Raw genomic sequence first — 20,362 nt, 5'->3', positions numbered from 1 at the left:
CTTCTCGACCTTCAAGCTTCTGGAAAAGTCAGCAGCAGACAGGAGAACTGAATGTAGCTGCCAGGCGACGTGGCGGAGGCCAGAACGAGTCGACATGCAGGAAAATGTCCTTGTGCAGTGGGAATCGACGGCATTGCTCCGGCAAGCAGAAACATTTCTCTGCTTTCTGTCCATGACAGAGTTTATTATGAGAAAATACTTTCGCGTTGATCACAAACATGATGCACTGATTAACACTGTGGACGTGTTCAGTGGTAATGATGCAGAAGTCACCTCGCCGACATGCTTTATTCAGAATCATACAATACTTTGGTTTTGTCTAATGTCTTTATAAAGCAGTTCATGGTCTGTGTGTAATTATTCCAATCAAGTCGTAAATTTCAGCGTAATGGACGAGTGTGAGGGCGGCGTTCTGTCCCGCTGATCAGCCAATGTTCCGTCGGCGTTATAAATGAACTGTGGTTCTGAAACAGGCAGAAGCCGCATCTCCATAAACATCACATCTGGTTCGCTCATCAGCGATGGGTCTCACATCATTTAGCTCTCAGGTCTGCTGGACGGCGCCGAGCGGGAGGTGGCCGGAGGAGGAGGAGAGAACGGCAGGACGTCTGGTCAGAAACAGACTTTAAACATGGATTCCAGAGATTTCCTGAAGCCACGGAGACAGAAAGGCAGTTTTTAACTCTCTTCATCCAGTTCAGACTCTGACAGTTCAGGTCAGCAGATACAGAGACACACACTCACATTCACACAGGGATCAGTCACGGGGTAGAACATGCAAACTCCAAACAGAAAGACCCCAAACTGCTTGGTGCGGGGTTATTCCCTGAATCCTGAACCTTCTTTGTTGAGACGATGAGGATGAGGATGTTTTCACCGAACCACAACAGTTTCTACAGAAAAAGCCAACTTTAACGAAACCTTCTGCAAAATGCAGTGAAAACGTCGGTGAAATGGAACATCTCCAGATGTGAGGAGCTGCCGGCGCTCGGCGCTCGGCTCTGAGGACGCGTCGCTGCAGGTGACTCCTGAACGGTGGTTGGGTCGTCTGGGAGCGGCGCCGCCGATCCGGAGAGCGATGCCGGGAGTGTTAAAGTGTCCCTGGCGATGAGCGGCGTGACAGCTGATCTGCCGTGATGGATGCTTCCCGCTGTTCAGCGGGAGCGGGACGATTACACACAAACCGCAGCGCTTCAAAACTCCAAGGAACCCAGAGAACACAGAAACACACAGAAAGCCAATGAAAGCTGGTGTTTTACAGGATCCACCCTCTTCGTCCGGTTCGCTGTGGTCTAACCGGACTTTTCTTTCTCCTCACTGAAGGTCATCAAACAGGAAGGACTGAACAAAGACGCCTCCGACTGCACGCTGTTCGACCTGCTGAAGTACAACGACGTGAACGACGACGAGCGCCTGACCAGAGAGGAGTTCTACACGGCGTTCGGTGAGTCCTCCCGTGGGGTCAGAGGTCAGAGGTCATGAGAGCTTTGAACGGCTCCTGCTGGGGCGCTTGTATTGTCGGTCTTATTGGGCTGACACCGTCCGGTTTCCTCACATTTCAAGTAAAACGCCCAGGTTTTTCCTCTGGAGCCTGATTTAGGATTTAGTTTGAAAAGCTTTGAAGACTCTGTGTGGAGTTTGCATGTTTTAGCCTCAGAGCCATGCTGTTAGGGGGAGCTTTGAAAATCACCCACAATGCAACAGCTGCAGGAGACAGAACCAGTAAGAGGACATGTCACTGGATGTTACAGCAGGTTTCATTAAACCTGGCTTCATGTTGAGATTGGTGGAGTATTGTTTAATTTTTGTGAAAATAACATTTTTACGATGCCGACGTTGCAAAACAACAATGAAAAGTTTAAATGAGAAGGTTATTATGATGTGATTTTAACCGCTCTGGCTCGCTCAAGATGAGCCTGAGCTGTTTGACACCACTGATATGATGAAGGCTTTTCACAGGATCTTTTATGCATTAAGCTGAGAAATGAACAGTTTTCTCCGTCGTCGACTTTGTGGCAGAAACATGATGAGCTGCAAAGTTTCTCTGTGAGTTTCTGATCTTCAATTGTTGATTCAATTAAGAGAATCAGATGAAGATCTGTGGAGAATCAGGTCACAGCTTCGACTGAGCCTCCGGTCGAACGGAGAAGGCAGCAGAATGAGACCAGAACAGGCGCCACCTTCCTCTCCGGCTTCCTCCGTGGCTCCTCGCTGCCTGACATTTCCTCCCTGCTCAGCTTCCTCTGACAGAAGATCCTCTGACATTTGGCTGCCTTGACATATTTAGCAGTGGGAGAGAATTCATAATCAAGCGTCGTCTCATCAGCGCTTTCAGGTTTAAAGCATTTCTCAGAGCTGCCAGGAGCCAGGGAGGGGGTCAGGAGAGCGAACGGCAGAGTGAAAGATTCTCCTGTCGCCTGTTCTCCACATCAGGAGCGAGTGTGTGGGAGCAAACCCCTTCTGGCAAGGCACTGGGAATAAAGGAGGAGCAGCCGAGTGAGGAGAGAGTTCACCGACTAACTTCTTCTGCAGACGTCACATCTGGGTTTTTCATTCCTTTACTGAATTACTAAATTACTCCTTCAAACAAGCAGCTCTCAGAGTATTGTTCTCTGTAGTGTGTGATTTAATTAAAAAAAACAAACATAATACAGCACCAACTACTGGCCCAACGTGGAAACTACATCATTTTCAGCATTTCTGCTGTTTAAATTTGAAACTGGTCAGCTGAATCGTTGTGCTGCGAGGGTGAGGAGATTCCACTCTGAGGATTTCTTCTCGTTTTCTGTCCTTAAGTGCCACTTCATTTTCCTTTTCATTCGGCCACTGGGGATTATTGTCCAACAATAGAATTAATCATCAGCTCGACCATTTCGTTCTCGCCCTTTGCTGGGTTTCATATTTCTGTGCAGGTTAATGTTGGAGCAGTCGGTCAGTAACATTCTCGGTACGTCTGGAGCGCCCGGAGCCGTCTCACCTCCGTGCAGCCGTTAGTAAATTTCTCTGAGTGTTTTCCATACTCGGAGGTCAGGGCAGTTCCCGGCCCGCGTCTTCGTCTCTTTATTCCTCATCAAGCCTCCTGGGCTCAGCTGAGCGCCGGGTCCTCGGTGGGTCTTTGAGGCAGCGGATAACAAGGCTGCGCTCTCCAGAGACCAACAGCTGGATCCACATCGCCTCATTTCAGCAGGATTGATTCTCATGTCTGATGGGGAGAGGAGTCGCTATGCAAAGGAGCGGATTCATCAGAAACTCTGTGAGCCGATATCACCTGTAGTAAGATCCAGGTTAAAAAGCAGAGAGTAAATGTGAGCCGGAGAGACTCAGCCAAGCATTTATTAGAGCGCCGGGAAGCTGTGAGCAGACTCAAGTGTCTGCTTCTCCTCCATTCAGCAGCACTTTCCAATTATGAGGAGCCTTTTAGATCAGTGTTTACATCTTCATCTCCTTCCCTTAGAGGTTAAAAAAGATGGAGGACTTCTCAAGAAGCCAATATGTATTGCAGAGATTTACCATTCACTGCTCACAAACCTGGAATTGAACATCTGCCGGTCTGTCGTTCATTCCAGGTTTATTTCAGGAAGCGGGAGTCTATCCAGACTGACTGAGCTCAGAAAGCAGGAAACACTCCATATGAGATCAACACAGAATAAAACAATCACACAAACCACCACTGGTTTACAAATGCAGATTTCAGGAGGAAAGTACAGTTCATAAAGGAAAGAACATGCAAACCACCACACAGAATCTGACACGTTTGTATTTATTAACTGAAAACTGAAAGATTTCTGACTTTTTTCTGCTTTATTCCATTTCATCTGAGTGTATTATGTGTTTCTTCCTGCTGAGACACAAGGCAGTTGGATAAACTGAAAAGCTGAGCGGTCTGGATTTATATGGAGCTGCATGTTGTTGTAGTGGTTCAGCTGTCGGAGCCTGTACGGCCAGAAGGTTCCTGGTTCGTGTTCAGGATTGGGATCGCCTCCAAAAACATCCCGACGACATTATCTGAAGACTCAAGAGTCTTTGTCCTATGATTGACCTGCCATTAATCCAACCATGGATGGAAGGATGAAGGATGGATGCATGATGGATCATAAATCATCCACATTTTTGCGTATAATGTCTTTCTTTAGAATCCAAATTCTTAAATATCGAGCTAAACGAGAAGCTTTTCAGTGGCGACCTGGTTTCACGAGCTGCACCTGCAGATGGAAGCTGTTCCTCTGCACCGAGCAACACGTTGCTCCAACACTCGCTGCCGGATTCAGCCGGTGGGGACGTGATCACTGGATTTCCTGATGTGTTTGGACTGACTGGAAAACACCAGTCAGTCAGACTTACTGAGCGTGTCTAATCTGGTTTATGAGAGTTGCTGTTCTTCCACATCCAGGTAAAAAAAAAAGAAAAAATAGGAGCTCGCCATGAAACTGCTTCATCTTTTTGTTTCTGTAAGAGTGGACTGATGTGCAGCTCCTGATAAAATCAACACCTACATAATGAATTGAGTCACAGCGATTTAGTTTCATGACATGTAAGTGGTAGATGTAGCCCGTGGCCACACACACACACACACACACACACACACACACAGTGCCTGAGGCACAGCTGCATCACCAAGTTATAGTTTTGCAGTTTATGACTGACATAATCTATGAGTGGCAGCCATAAAAGTCTATGCAAATACCTTAAGCGCAGTCATAAACGCAGCACCATCAAAGAGTCAAAGTGTGTATCCGGAGTGTCCAGAGTGACGCAGCAGCCTGGAACCCAGCGGCAGTAAACGCAGAACGACTGGCCGTGAAGCGGCACCTGTCTGGCTGCTCTGCTAATAAGGAGCCTCACACACCTTTCTGGAATATTCAAAGCGAGGCAGCAGTGTTTGTCAGGACAGCAGATAAGACTTCAGCGCCCATGCATTATTCATCGCTCCTTTGCATGGAGCGGAAGGGGCCGAGAATCAATTTGCCTCAGCGAGCAGCGAGGAAGCTGTCTGGCACAAGCGATGTCTTTTAATTAGACGATGTTGGAGATATGAGTGATGTCTGCCACGCCGCTGATAGTGAGCACCACGTCAGCGCTGGATAATCTGGTGAGCGACGGCTCGATGCATCATGGGTAAACAGATCGAGAGCCGTCTATCGCCGAGTGTCATTAACTTTTGGTAGAAGGGTGACGGAAAACACGGACGCAGCGGCCGTGGGACATTACAAACAGCTATAAGTTATTAACACATAACAACAAGAGGTTAAACTGATCCCATAAATCTGTTCATCTGCATCCATTAATGGAGCAGCCAACATTCTTCACAATTCATTCCATTTTTTTCATATTTAGAAATCTCCCGCGTGTCTTTCTTCAGCGTATCGCTGCTTCCCACTTAAACCTCATTTAGATCTGAATCAATGCAGCGAAGCGCAGCAGGAAACCTGATGAAGGGGCCAGATGAATATTAACTGCAGTCTGAAAGCTGTCGGAGTTTTACGGCGTGAGGACAGAAGGCGCGTCGTTGGTATAACAGGCACGTTGGAGAAAGCGGCGCCTCGTCAGGTGCGCTCATAAACATGTTTTCTGTGCTTACATGTGTTCTTCCTGCGCTTTTCTCTGGAGCTGTTCGTGCTGCCAAGAAGAGAAAAACACTTTAGTGCAGCGTGTGCTGGGAGGGACGAGTGTCATCTGCTGCAGGACGCTCAACACCTGCCGTCCCCGCCAAACAGACCTGGGAGTAGGTCTGTAGTTTCAAACCAGTGACGTCTAAACCTCAGTATGAAGAGAAGCCGCTGAGAGTGAAGCCAGCTCATTTAAATGGAGAGTTTTAAAACCTCATGAGTGTTTTCAGACCTCTGAAGCTGGACGGACGCTTGGCTTCCTGTATCATTCTGGTCAAACCCACTGAATTCATTCAGTGCCTCAGCCACAGAGGGAATTCTGAGCTCCCTGAGGCCGGCGAGTTGGCTTCACTCCTCCTCATCATCATCCAGACACATCTGAGCCGGCCGGAACAGGAGCTGTCCTGCTTTATGTAGAAACAAACTGCAGGGGGAAACGTTATTCCTACAGCTAACCCGTCCCCACAGGAAGTTGTGATGCTGCAATTTATAAAAAACATCTTAAATTCAACCAATCTCAGTGAATTCTGTGCAGACGGTGAAAACGCTGCTCCTGCGCTCCACCCGTTCTGCACAAGCTCAGTCGTATGTGAACATCTGTGTGTCCATGTCTACATGCAGAAACATCTGTTTAACTGCGTCGTGATGTTTGATGGAGACGCTGTCTGGTTCCCAGCTCTGCCTCAGAGTCAGGCTCTCCCAGTCAGGAGTGCTTCACACTCGGCTGAGGGACGAGTCTCACCTTCCCTGGGAGCCGAGCCATCGATCTGCTCTGCGACACCCTGCGACACACACACCAGCAGGATATACAGCTCTCTCTGGTTTCTGCTGAGACCCGAAGCCTTGAAGCGCCGGCCGGACTTCCTCCGGAGCGGTGGCAAACTGAGACGGAGAGTAATTCAATCCATCATAGGGAAGAAACGCACACACTCACTCATACATACACACACACACTGCCTGAGTAGACAAAATTATTCAACACTTCTAAAATCCGGTTTTGTGCTCGGGTCAGGGGTGAAGCTCCACATTGATCAGGCGGGGAGAGAAGGACACATTCAGATTCTAAAGATGGAACAGCGTTCAGAGAAAGGCCGTCCAGGCTGATCAGCTGATCTGTGTTTTGAAACCAGAGGAAAGGATCCAGCTGAGAAATCCGGCTCTGTTCTGTTGCTGCTGTTCTCTCATCAGACTGAAAGGAACTCAGTCGACTTCTTCTCGGCTCGCATTAAGACCTCGGTCGTCCACGTTTGGTTTCATTTGTTTTGCTCCCCTTATCTGCCGTCTCATTCTCTTTAATTTCATTTCCAGACGGCTGTAATAATCCCGTGTGCTCTCAAGCGGGGCGTAATACCTACATTTACGGAAAAGTTTGCCGAGTTTGAAAATGAGTTGACTTCCAGTCTTTACTTGTGTGAAGATTGTAATTATCCACTGAAAGCGGCGCTGGCGCCTCCTCCAGAGACGGCCGCTGCCATTAAGTCAAGCCAGCTGCGGCACGGCCACAATTAATGGATACTCAAGCTTTTACTTGTCAGAACCCCTGCCGAGCGCTCCATTCGCGGGCAATGAGGAGTGCTGCTCAAATGGATTCATAATTCCTGCTTCATTTTCCAAACACGCGGCCTTAAATTCACCACAAACTGTTAAGGAGATTCAAAAGAGGCGGAATTTGTTTTTCATTTGGACTCGACTGAAGTGATGATTTTCAACAGCACTTCTGCCGCAAGCCGCCGAGGATCCTCGTGGAGGAGGATCAGGATTGCATGTTTTATTCTTTCTGTACAGTTTTTAATAAACACGTTGTTGTGCAATTTGTTGAGGACAGGGGTGTCAAACATAAGGCCTGTGAGCCAACACTGGCCCGCACGAGGCTCTGATCTGGCCGAACCATCAAGGAAATGGTGAAAATTTTAAAAAGCTTTATTCACATAGTAACGCTGTCATTCCTGTCACCTTGTAGGAAGAACGCCAGAGAGGACTTTAAATAAATACCACAATCACAACTGGTATTAAAGATGGATTAAAACAAAGTGGTAAAGATAATAAAGGATCGCTCGGACCAGGATTCACACAAAACACGCCACCGAACGCCATCAGAGAGAAGTGTCAGAGCGGCGTGGCCTGCTCCTCTCTGGCTGGGTGTTTCTCAGTCAGCCCAGTGCAGAAACGTCTTCATCCAGTGTGGAAGTCCACACTGCGCTGCTGGAGGTCGGAGACTCGGAGGATTGGATGAACGAATTGTTCCGTGGAGCCGCTGTGAGTGGGCCGGATTAGAACTCCCAGCGTACAAAACCTCTGTGGAAGTCTCCCGGAGGCGTCCGGGCCGGAGAGTGGCGGAGCTTCAGACGGTTTCTCCGGCTGTCACCAGGGTTTAGCAGTTCGGGGGAAACGAGTCGCCCAGCGTCTCCCATCATGCATCAGGAGGTGTTTGCAGGAGATATTTGCAGTCATGCAGGTATTCAGTGCTGCAGTGAGGCGAACAGAAGGTTCAGTCAGTTCAGGGCCAGAATACTGCTGATACACACTACAGCTACACACTGCTAATGTACACTGCTGCTACATACAGGTACTTCGGGGGAGCATTCAGCCAAATGTCACCCTGAATTGGTAAAATATTGACAGAATAACCTTGAAGTGTATAATTTAGAGGTTGCTTTTGTTGTGGCACAGAGCATACGTGATGAAAGTGTCTACATTTTAACAAAACCAAACGATCAGAACAGTAAATGACTCCAATGTGACCATAAAGAGATGACTCAGCAGTTTAATCTGCTCCTGCAGCTCAGTCATCTCTGGATCATTCATTGTTCCTCGAGCATATCGCTTCAACAAACCGTCTCTGTGAATCTGGAGTCTCTTCAAAGCAGTGATGCAGATCATCGTGAAAGCTTCAGCCACGTCCTGCAGAAACCTGAAAATCCCCAAAACCCTGAGCAGAAATATCAGGGAGCTTCGTCCACTTACTGGCTGCTCGCCATGTTCTGAACCGTGATGAAACGGAAGGCTGCACACACACACACGCACGCACGGACACACGCACGCACACGCACACACACTCCTACACATTTGAGCTGTGGGGTCTCAGACACACATGAGCATCTTCACTGGTTGACTAGCACAAAACTACAACATTTATTTCTCAAAATGTGCTCTTCCATTTCAGATATTCTTTCACACAACAAACCTGCAAACATGCAGATATTTTACCTTATTATTCTTCACTTAATTAAAGAATTTAAATTAATATAAATGAACTAAATAAGCATTTTCCCCTTTTTAAATATTTAACTAGAACAAATACACTAATAAAACATCTTCTGCTGTTTCTTTTTTTTTTTTTATTAGCACAGTCAGACCTTCCTTTAAAATTGTTTTTATTAGAAATTCACATTTTGATTTCATGTGGAAGAAGACGATGGAAACTGCACTGTCCTGACACCAAGTTGAATGAAGTGATATTTTGAACATGTGGGAGGAGTCTGAGATTCATTTCTTGCAGATAAACTTTAAATTCGACCATAAATACCTGCTTGAACCAAACTGTGTGGCCGCTGAAGGCGGGTTTTCAGATCTTCATAATTATTTTGAAGTCAGCCTTCATCCTAAACGTCATTTAATCTCATAGTTCCTGATTGAGACTTGCTGTTTGTCTCCACAACCAGCCGTGACCCTGTGATGTGTAGAACCGGTGAATAAGAGGAGCACGCACACACACACACACACACACACACACACACACACACAGTATGACAGAGCCATTATATTGTGTTTTATTTCCTGCTGTAGTTGCAGTGCTCTGAGAAAGACTGAGAATGTCTTTTGGTTTTCCACGACTGAGCTGTGATAAAATTAGTCCAATTAGCGCTCCTCAGAAGCCCGGCTGCATGCTAATGCCGGCCGTCCCCCAGGATCTCCTCCATCAGCTGCTTCTGGAAGCCAGCTCGGGGTAAAGCACTCTCCAGGACCATTTGTTAGCGTTTTACAGCCATCTGGATGTTTGAAATATCCGTGGGAGGAGAAAGAAAGTGGGTAATAATCATCCTGCCACCCTCGACTCTCCACATATTCTTAAAACAATGTTATTCCATTCCGTTTGGCTTCTCCGCCATATGTGAGCTCCACCCGGAGAGGCTCTGTGTCCCCGCCTGCAGAGTTTTCTGAGCGTTGGAGGAAAATAATCCCATCTGAGTGGAAAAACTCAGACTCTACATCAAAGGTTGTTCTTCTGCCCTCAAAATGATGCTTCTGTTCTTTGACCTCGAGTTCAGTTTTCCATGTAAACAAACATTTTATGTATTTACATCAGTGGATTCGCCGGTGCAGGAGTGACGGTCGGAGACGCTGCGAGTCTGTCGCCATCAGACCTCAGGAGATTCCAGTTACAAGTCTGTGATTTGGAGATAAGAGGCTTTTGAAGTCTGTGTCTGTTTTTAGCATCTTTACTAACTTTGCTGTTGTAGAACTTGATAATCTCTCTGTGTCAATACGTGGGTTTTCCTGACAAGTTGTCTTTAAAATCACTTCCTGTTTCCTCAGAGTTCAGGGATTCTGTGAGTGAAGCGAGTGACAACAGTTCAACATAAAGAGCAGACGCTAAGCGACTTCTGTAGAGAAAACAAAGGCTGTTTCAGCGTGGAGACGATTCTCTGTGTCGAACATCAAGTCCTCCGAGCCGCTCATGAGCTGTCTGGAAACAGGAAGTCTCTTCTTCTTCTGGCTTTAGAAACTGTTCGCACAAATCATGACAACCGTGGAGATCAGAGAGTCTTCAGCTCCGGCATCTGTTCTGCTGTTTGTGCTGCTCGTCGCAGTGTTTTGTATGAATGCTCAACATCAGGGGAAAAGCCTTCCTGCCTGCTTCTAAAGGTCGGAGCTGACAGCAGCCGGGTCGCTGCGCCCGCTCGGCTCTCGCCGTCCTGAACGCCGTGCGAGAGGAATGAGAGGCAGACAGCGCCGGCGAGCATCTGTTGGAGACGGAGCCTGACGGAGCATGATGGAGGGCGGAGGAGAGCGTTAGCTAAGCAACCTGGCTGCCATCCGTCTTCATGCAGCAGCAGCTGGCGGCGGCGGCGGCGGCGTCCTCCAGGCCCGGGCTATTTCCCCTGACATGCCTGTTGCCTCTGGAGCGAGCGGTGATTTAGCCTCCACTGTGGCTCCTTCCGGGAGCAGAGTAAATCAAAACTCTGCTCTTTCCCGTTAATCACTAATTACAGGCCGGACAGGGAAGGTTGCTCCGTCCCGGAGAGCCGGGTCTCTCCAGACGGGGGGACGGCGCCACTTCCTGCTGGACTCCGTCCTGCCTCCATCGCTCCACCACGCAGACTTCCTCTCCTTAGGTCCTCCACATAGCTTCACACACTTCCATCCCCTCAGGGGTCCAGTCAGCGGCTGCAGCGTCTTCCAGCAGCGGAAGCAGAAAAGTAGCACTGCTGTTGAAGTACATTGAAAATATGTGTGTTTATTTCACATGTTTACATGTCAAAAGGTTCTCGGAGCCGCTGAAGATGCAAGTTTTGAAAATGGCTCTCAAGTTGGACCATATGGAAAACACTCCGACTCCCTCTTTGTGCGAACGGAAAAAGCAACGTAACGCTAAGACGAACCCAAACGCAAAAAACGCCCACGAGAGGTTCTACAGGCTAATGGCGTCGTTTCCATGGAAACAGACATCGTTGCTTTGGGTTGTGAAGCTTTTCTGAAACCAAAATGCAGAAACGACACATTTTCATCTAAAACACTGTCATATAAATGGAGCCTTAGTATAATAACTCTACTATCTGTTAATTCAACCTGTAATAAAATACATAAATTAGTAAAGTTCATCCTTTATCCAGCATATTTTAATAAGAACAAAAGTGCACCTCAGCCACAAAACACTGTGAGCACTTCTTCTACTTAGCATCATTTTCAGAAAAAAAAAGCAAAAAACAATCAAATGAAACTGTAATAAAGTGTAATAATCCACTCGCGCTCGCCGCTCCAGTGAGTCCTGGAAGCTGGAGTCGACGACGATGCAGTCTTCAAGCGGCACCTCTTGTCCTCCAGCTGTGAAGTTTTCATTTATTTTCAGAGCAAATGTCCACAGAGATGCAATACTTCTGTTTGTAAAAACAGGTTATGAGCATTCCTCTGTCTCCTGTTGAAACGTGGAGTGTGTTATTGCAGCGATCTGCGCTCCACTTATTGCTCAGAGTTTCTCCAGAGCGGACGTTAAGTCGCTTCTCTTCAGCAACACATGATGGAAGGAATATTTATGGAGGAAGAACTGCGGTGATCCTCACTCGTTGTTTTTAGTGTTTTTGACATCCTCCCCCCTGATGGCTCCTCTCGCCGCTGCTGACGGCTCCGTCACGTCTTCATTACACTCACACTGCTCCATCAGAGGAGTTCTGTCGCTTCATGAGTCCAGGGGGAGAAGTTCAGCTCATTAATGAGGCTGAGCGCCGATTTCCATGTGCTGCTGTTATTCCAGATGAGAATAAAGCTGCAAAATTATCGTCACGACAGCTGAAAACTCTGAAAACAGCAGGTCCAGTATTTCATGTTTGCTCTTCAGAAGTGACGGACTGATCAGATTCGTTCATCCACGTTTGAACCAAGACTCATTTCTTCAGTGTTGAAGATCATTCTTCTATTGTTTTGTCCCCAAGCTACATCATTTTCAGTGTTTCTGCTGTTTTTGTGTAAACAAGCATCTTTTACAAAATGTTACAGTTTGAAAAAAAAACTTTTGTTAAACGAATATCCAAAACCAAAGTGTTTCTACTGGAAACGTGGTGAAAACGGCGCCTGACAGTTTAGAGCAGCAGACATTTGGCTTCACTGTAATGATCTGATGAACCAAACAGCTTCTATCAGGACGTCAACATTCAAGACTGAGAACCAGTTTGATCTGATCCGTCCTCAAAAATAACTCCTGTTATGTTGATAACCCGTCAGAGACAAGAAGAAGTGCCAGAATGTATTTAATGTGTTTATATTGTTTAGAAAGTTGAAGTTTTGGACACAAAATATTTAACAGTTCTGGATTTTTGAAACTGAAAAACTTCAATGGGATTGTTCAGAGAGCAAAAATGAACTTTTCAAACAAATTTGAAAGTAGAAATTAAACACATTACATTTTTATGTATCTAAATGCTGCTAATGACTGAGTGATGGTGTGAGAAATGGGAGCGCTGAATTCATTTAGTTTGTTTAAAATATGCAAAAGCAACAGAATTTAATGGGACTGTAAAAAGTACAGCTGGAATACATTATTCCCAAACAGTCGTACTGCAAGGACAGCTGTGCTCCAGCCGGGTGAACCGGGTTAATGTGAGGGATGCTGCGCTTCGTCACGTCACGCCGCAGCGTGTTGATTTCTGCAGTTTGCTCCGTCGATTCAGACGAAGCAGCTTTCTGCTGCTTTTCTCCCAAAACAGTCCGATGGTGCACAAGGCTCCTGGACAAAGCACAGAATACAACGACAGATCGTTTATCATGAATTCGTTGCCATTGGTGAGTCATTCTGGATGATGAAGTAAAAAACATAAGGTCCTTGGGCCAAAACCGGCCCCCAAGTGGCTCCAACGCGGCCAAACCATCAGGCAGATTGTAAAAAGTTCAAAGAAAACACAGATTGTTAAAAATTAATTTCTTCAGATTAACTCAAGATTGCGATTCGAGCTGAGATCCTGGTGATGCTGCCATGACTGCTAGCTAGCTGGATGCTATCAAGCTAGCCTCAGAGCCATGCTGGCAGGGGAAGTTTGGAAAAACACCCACAATGCAGCAACTGCAGGAGTTTTACAGACATTTCACTGGGTTTTACAGCAGAAGGTTGGCTTTATGTGATTTCTGAGCATTTGTTAAAGTGACATTTTTGTCACGTATCCTCTGTGTCCACGGATCAAATCCAGCTCTTCCTGAAGCTCTCATCCTCTTGAACTTATTTATTTATATTAGACGCTGATTATAACAGCGGCTCTTTTCCAGACCTGCTATCAGGTGAAAATGAGTCTTATCAATATGGTAACAATACTGATGTGATGGAGTGTGGGACGGATGAGCCACCGGGTCAAAGGTCCCCGCTCAGTAAAACACTGTTTCTTCTGTTTATAGTCTGTTTTTCTGTGAGGACGCTCCTGCTCACCAACAGACACAATCCTGTGATTACATTCAAACCTTCAAATGCACATTAAAGCCAGTCTGAGCTTTACATCGGATGATATAATCTGTTAGATTTCAGGGAGATTAGAGGAAGGAGGTTAGATTTCAGCCCCCAAACAGATCCATAATAATCTTTAAATTTAAATTTTAAAGTTTGTCTTTGTTGCAGTGTAGAGCGTACATGAAGCAACTGTCAATATTCACACAAAACACTCAAATCTCAACATGAAGCTACTTCAAATGAAACCTTGTGCGGTAAAGTCTGGTGAAACGTCCTGAAACTTGTCCTGAGCGGAGCCGTGTGACTGACCTGGATCTGACAGACGAGCCCAGTTCACAGTTCAGAATCACGACAGCGAAGGAGTGTTGGGGTTAAGCTGGCAGCGAGGAGGCCTCGGTGCGAGGACCACCGGAGTCAGGCTCCCATCCCCGCTCTGTCTGCTGGACCTGCTCTTTCATTAGGTTTTGTATTTCATGCCCTCAGGAGCAGAACAAATTGAGTCTCTGTTTCCTTTTGCTCCATTGCTCATTACCCAAGAGAAAGATTAAAAAGCATTCTCTCACAGGCCGCGTTACATAACGGCGCCGGAGAAAGGCCGAGTGTATATTGTGCTCATTGTTTCTTCAAAACACTGGACACACACACACACACACACACACGCACAAACACACACACGGCTGTAACCAACCACAGCCGGGCCGACCTCGCACCAACCCTCCGCCACAATATTTCCTCTGAGTGCTGAGAGTTCATCAGCAGGAGGAGCTTTTTCCAAACAGGGGCGTTGTGTGTGAGGAGCGAGAGGAGCTGCAGCTCCGTGGAGGTGCAGGGTTGTGTTTCCTCTGGGGGCCTCTGGACCGGCGGTTTGGCTACCTCCATCAGGAGACGACGTCCTCCTGGGAGCGCCGGGCTGGTTTCAGACTCTCAGAGCACCCAGCCCGATAAAAACAAAGCAGCTGGCTTCAGACGAGCCGTCAGCAGGAGAGGAGCTCCCAGAGGGGCGGCGTTTGCTCCGTCAGCTGCAGGAGACGTGCACGGCGGCGGACAGCGAGTCCAGAGAGACGGCTCCACGCTGCACCGCTTCCTCCATCACATTATTACACAGATGATGCAACACTGCGTTAGACTTCATTACTTTCTATTACTCTGCAAATTGCAGTAATTGTGCTGCCTCAGTGCATCTCCAGAGAAAAAGAAACATCTATAGAACAACAGCAGCTAGTTGAGACTCTTTCTGATGGTCTTTTCTTCTTTCAAGCCTCATTAAGAGAAAAAAAAAAAACATGATGAATCCATGAAAAAATACATTTTATTCCTCTGAAATACGAGACAACGTCCATCAACATCAGTCAGACTGATCGAAATGTGTTTTCCTACATATGAAGACTCTCAGTGGGCGGCACGGTGGAGTAGTGGGAAGCTCGATCACTTCAGAAACACGGAAACCGACGTAGTTAGCATGCCCGGCCTGGAGTTTCCCCTGTTTCTACGGTGACGGAGCACCAAAAACTCCAAGAAACTCCTAAACTCCAACTCCAAAAACTCCGAGCACCAAAAATCAGTGGAGCGATAAAAGTGAACGTGCTGACAGTGATGGCCCTGCCTGCTCCTCTTCCTGTCTCCAGACGTCTACCAGCTGACTCTCCCGGAGGACCAGAGGGTCAGCGTGACCACGGTGACCGTCGGCCAGAGCGCCGTGCTGACTTGCGCCATCGCCGGAGAGCGGAGGCCTCCCATCCTGTGGAAGAGGAACCACCAGTACCTCAACTCCCTGAACCTGGAGGACATGAACGTAAGAGCCGCCTCCTTCTGCAGCGGGGTGACGAGCGGTCCCCCATCAGGTCTAACGGCTGCATTTTCAGCTTCACCTTTCCGTTTTCCAGATTTCACTTCCTTCTCATCGTTGAACTATATTTTCTTGGAAAACGCTCAGACTGGCGGCGCGTTTCATGTGCAGCTGGAAGTGTCTTTGTGTCGCCGGCCTGACAGTAATCCAGGATGTCACTCTGTGTTCCTGGTGTGTGTGTGTGTGTGTGTGTGTGTGTGTGTGTGTGTGTGTGTGTGTGTGTGTGTGTGTGTGTGTGTGTGTGGAGACTGCCGGGGGGGACAGACAGGGATTCCATACAAAGAGAGCAGATGAAGGGGGGTGCCAGGGGGGCTCCGCCCTGGAGGACGGACCTACTTTAGAAACTTGATGAGTCTGTCTCTGCATGTGTGTGTGTGTGTGTGTGTGTGTGTGTGTGTGTGTAGAGTTTGTTTGTATGCAGCTCCCAGACAGCCCTGTGTGTCACTTCAATCCCCGTAAAAAGAGGCCGACACACTTCTAGTAACCCCTCCCCACCGCCGCAGTCGATAGCGGCGAAGCCACTAATGTAAGATTAAATGTTGATGGCCCTTAAAATGAGTGCGAGGCCCCCAGCTGTCGCCGACCATCGCCTGGCTCCACCTCATCCTGCTGGTCGGCGGCGTGCAGCTCCCATCATGGTCCCCGCCGGCGCCACAGCCAGGCTGCCGGTTCTTCATGGAAACGTGAAGCGTTTTTCACTTCAAGCTTGTGTTGTAAACGGAGCCTTGATCTTTTTCGTTTGTTTTGAAGCTGTCTGTGGTTTATGAAGTGCTGGAATTCACAACGAAACAAGCTTTAAAAAATCCCGAACTGTTTGAAGAAGATTTACAGGAAGGAGGAAGTCGGATGCCAGGTCCTGTCAGGTCGGCGCCGGCTTTGATCCGTCTCTTTCACTTTTTTTTTTTTATCAAAAGCAGCAGTTTTTGTTTCATCTCCTGATTTGGCCTGAAGAGACGCAGCGGAGAGCAGGTTCCCGACCGGAGGTGGTCTTTGTCTGCTGTCCGCTCGTCGTCCTCCGCTTCCCCGGCGAGCAGCTTCAAATCTCTCCGAGGTGGACTCTAAATTCAAATGTCAGCTCGGGGATTAAAGCCTCCACTTCCCACTGATGTTTTATTAAACGCTGTAATGAAGGTTTGAAGCTTGTCAGGAAGGGGAGGATATATGTGAAAACATTAATTCACTATTTATGGACGTCACCCTGATTCTGCCTGGAATCAGAAGATCAACTGAACTGGATGAAAACGGGTATTTTATTGTGAAAAGATCAAATAGAAAGTTCCCCAAACTCAAAATGAAGTTTGATAGGGTGGATTTGTCAGTGTTTAAGGAGGTGGATCTTCTATTAGTCAATATTCTTCACGGTAAATTGTGAGTCCTGCTAGAAATGATTTGATAGGTGAAGGAAAACCTGCTCCGTTGATAAAACAGCATCTCCCAGGAGCTTTTCTCATCGTGTCCCGTCTGAAGATAAACGATGTATCGACGTGTTTTTATACCCTCAAACCGTCGGTAGTAGATTTACCCTTATTTTTCCTTCTCACCGGGTTTTTCACTCATTGCTGAGCGAGCGGGACGATGAACAGGCTGTTGCTGATCAGTCAGTGTTTTTCCTTTTGTTCTGGATAACATGGTGAAGATAAGTTGACGGTGAACCAGAGTCTCTGCCGTTGTTTCATCTTATTCAGGTAAAATGCTGAAGCCAGAGAGGAGAAGAGGTTTGGTCTGCGCCCGGCGTTCAGAACCCGATTCTAAACCGCCTTGCAGATCATTCCTGTGGCTGTTGATATTTGCGAGCGTCCACCGCCAGCCTTAACTAGACTCATATTCCAACCGGCAGCGCCGTGCAGCCTCGCCTCGTCGGCCGTCCCAGTTTAGAGACGGGGAGAATGTTTGTGGACGTTGAGACTGAGCGGCGTGCGCGTTAATCCCAGCGGGGCGCACGCATCCCGCAGTTCAATAGAGCCTCTCTACATTTTGACAAAGCAGCTTACTGTAATTCCATGAAGTTGACGGTTTCTGGCTGTTGCATCACCGTCCGAGGCCGAGCCAAAGACACAGCGCGCGCACGGCCGTGAGTGTGTGTGTGTGTGTGTGTGTGTGTGTGTGTGTGTGTGTGTGTGTGTGTGTGTGTGTGTGTGTGTGGTGTGTGTGTGTGTGTGTGTGTATGTGTGCGTGACTTTGGGGTTCCAGTCAATGAAAATTGCATCTGATGTGTTGTAATTTTCCAGGAGTTTCCATTTTTGTGAAAGAGCATTAGGGGACAAGATGTTGGCGTTTCGGTAAAAGAATCCAAGAGAAACTCTCTCCACTAATGGACAGGAGCGCCGCACTGCAAACAAAAAGAAAAAAAAAGAAAAGAAATAGGAGTCAGATGTAAGGCCAAGTATCTTTGAATTGAATCTTGAAAAAGCAAAAATAGAAAATCTGTTCAGCAGATAGAAGCTGCAGCTTGGAGGACGATGGGAGCAGAATCCTTCTTATCTTGTAGAATAACGCTGGAATGCGTCTGCTTATGGAGAATGAAGAAATGTACAACATGTAACAGGAAACGGCTGCAATAACTTCTAATTTCAGCGTCCTGCGGTGATGGCTGTTTGCGGCGTTTCAGGTGTAGATGAAACCATCATCTCTCTGACTGTCTGAACTATGAGGGGAATCTGTGGCTCCAGCTCTGCTTTCAGTCTGTTTTCCAGACGGCTGTATGGCATTAAATGAAATTACTGAACAGATATTTACCTGTGAAACTTGATGGTTGTTTTTGGTGACCGATGTGACGTTACAGATGTTTGGCCTCTGTCCCTTTCCCCCCGAACAGATCCCGTCTCAGGTAAATGTCTTCAGATTCGTCCTGTCTTAATGAACATCGCTCTTCTTCACTGCATCCACCAAAAGCCCACAAAGCTACGGAGGCGGCGCCCAGCCGCCTGAAGCTGGACGTTCAGCTCAAAGTCTGATGAGACATTCAAGTCTGAAGGGAAGATTAATCCCTTTTAAAGGTTAATCTTTAGGATGAATATGAGATTAGAGAAAAATATTAATTCTTTTAGTACTGTCTTGTCTCATTTTGTTGGTTATATTGTTGAAATGCCAACAAATTTTAAAAAGCAAATGCAGAATTTGTTTTGAGTCGTTTGTTCAGAGATTATTAAAGGAGGTAAACTGTGGCAATGGAAGCAAATTAACATAAAACTCTCTCTCTAAACTGTTGTTTTATTAATCAAATTAAACTAAATTGGGAAAAAAAATACTCTGACTTTCAAATTGACCTTTAAAAGTAGCCACTCTGAAAACCAAGTATAAAATACTGCACAAATGAAAACTGTGGAAATTAAAATGTGTGGATTTGGAAAAAAGGTAAAAGTCTTTCTCTAATGTAATTTATTTACCTTCATGCCGGAGGAGCAGAGGCAGGAATCATACGAGTCGACTCACTAAAAACAAAAAACTGGTCCTGGTCCTGGCCCTGGCCCTGGCCCTGGTCCTGGTCCTGGTGCTGGTCCTGGCCCTGACCCTGGCCATGGTCCTGGCCCTGGCCCTGGCCATGGTCCTGGCCCTGGCCCTGGCCCTGGTCCTGGTTCTGGTTCTGGGCCTGGGCCTGGTTCTGGTCCTGGCCCTGGCCCTGGCCATGGTCCTGGCCCTGGCCCTGGCCATGGTCCTGGCCCTGGCCCTGGCCCTGGTCCTGGCCCTGGTCCTGGTTCTGGTTCTGGTCCTGGTCCTGGTGCTGGTCCTGGCCCTGGCCCTGGCCATGGTCCTGGCCCTGGCCCTGGCCATGGTCCTGGCCCTGGTCCTGGCCCTGGCCCTGGTCCTGGCCCTGGTCCTGGTTCTGGTTCTGGGCCTGGGCCTGGTTCTGGTCCTGGCCCTGGCCCTGGTCCTGGCCCTGGTCCTGGTCCTGGCCCTGGCCCTGGTCCTGGCCCTGGTCCTGGCCCTGGTCCTGGTCCTGGCCCTGGCCCTGGCCCTGGCCCTGGTCCTGGCCCTGGTCCTGGTCCTGGCCCTGGCCCTGGTCCTGGCCCTGGTCCTGGTCCTGGCCCTGGCCCTGGCCCTGGTCCTGGTCCTGGTCCTGGTCCTGGCCCTGGCCCTGGTCCTGGTCCTGGCCCTGGTCCTGGCCCTGGTCCTGCTCGGTGGTCTGTCCATACGAATGTTCTCCCATTGTTCGTGTTTATATCCTACGATGTGTTTTCATTTCAAGCGCTGTCTAAACGATTCCTCCGCCTGTTTCTGGATGTGATCCACAGGAAGGACGTTCAGGGACAGTGGGAATAAAAAACAGCATAAAACAACAGTAACACCAATTCCATAAAAATCCTGATAGAAACAGCAACTTGAGCAATGAATGAAGTAAAACATGCTCTAAAGCCCCTCAACACTGACCCTGTCTGTCACAACGCGCTGACTCCGCACGAGGCTGCAAACTGTGAAAAGCCTCGCCGCCGGCCGAGGCCGTCCGTCCCGCGCTGCTCGTCGTCCTTTAGGAGGCGACTCTGCCCTGACAGCCGTATTAATTATCCCCCCTATCGAGGGCTGCGGCCTGTTGGTAAATCCACCTCGGCCTGCCCTTGTCTGGTCTGCGGCGCCGCTGATGGCTCAGGTGGGGTGGAGGAATCGTGTCGACAGCCTCCGCCGTTCCACCCCTCCGACTTCCATTACTCCCCCCCCATTCATTTTTCATTTAAGAAGGTGATACAATATGCTCCCGGCCCACGGGGCCAAAACGCTCCATCGATTTCCCCTCACATCGCGACGCGCCGACGCTTCACTCAGCCG

The 20,362-nt window shown here is 48.0% G+C and overlaps 1 protein-coding gene across 1 annotated transcript in view; it reads left to right on the top strand.

The window, feature by feature from the left end:
• fstl5 (follistatin-like 5) overlaps window positions 1–20,362 on the top strand; it is a 172,681-nt gene that overhangs the window by 92,733 nt on the left and 59,586 nt on the right. Inside the window, exons 6-8 of the mRNA XM_030107254.1 lie at window positions 1,324–1,444; window positions 15,381–15,547; window positions 18,417–18,428. Coding sequence (XP_029963114.1) covers window positions 1,324–1,444; window positions 15,381–15,547; window positions 18,417–18,428 — 300 coding nt within the window. The remainder of the gene's footprint in view (window positions 1–1,323; window positions 1,445–15,380; window positions 15,548–18,416; window positions 18,429–20,362) is intronic.

Source organism: Salarias fasciatus, chromosome 2, assembly GCF_902148845.1.
Source record: "Salarias fasciatus chromosome 2, fSalaFa1.1, whole genome shotgun sequence".
NCBI lineage: Eukaryota > Metazoa > Chordata > Actinopteri > Blenniiformes > Blenniidae > Salarias > Salarias fasciatus.
The sequence above is the reverse complement of the archived record's forward strand: the minus strand, read 5'-3'. Positions and strand labels throughout refer to the sequence as shown.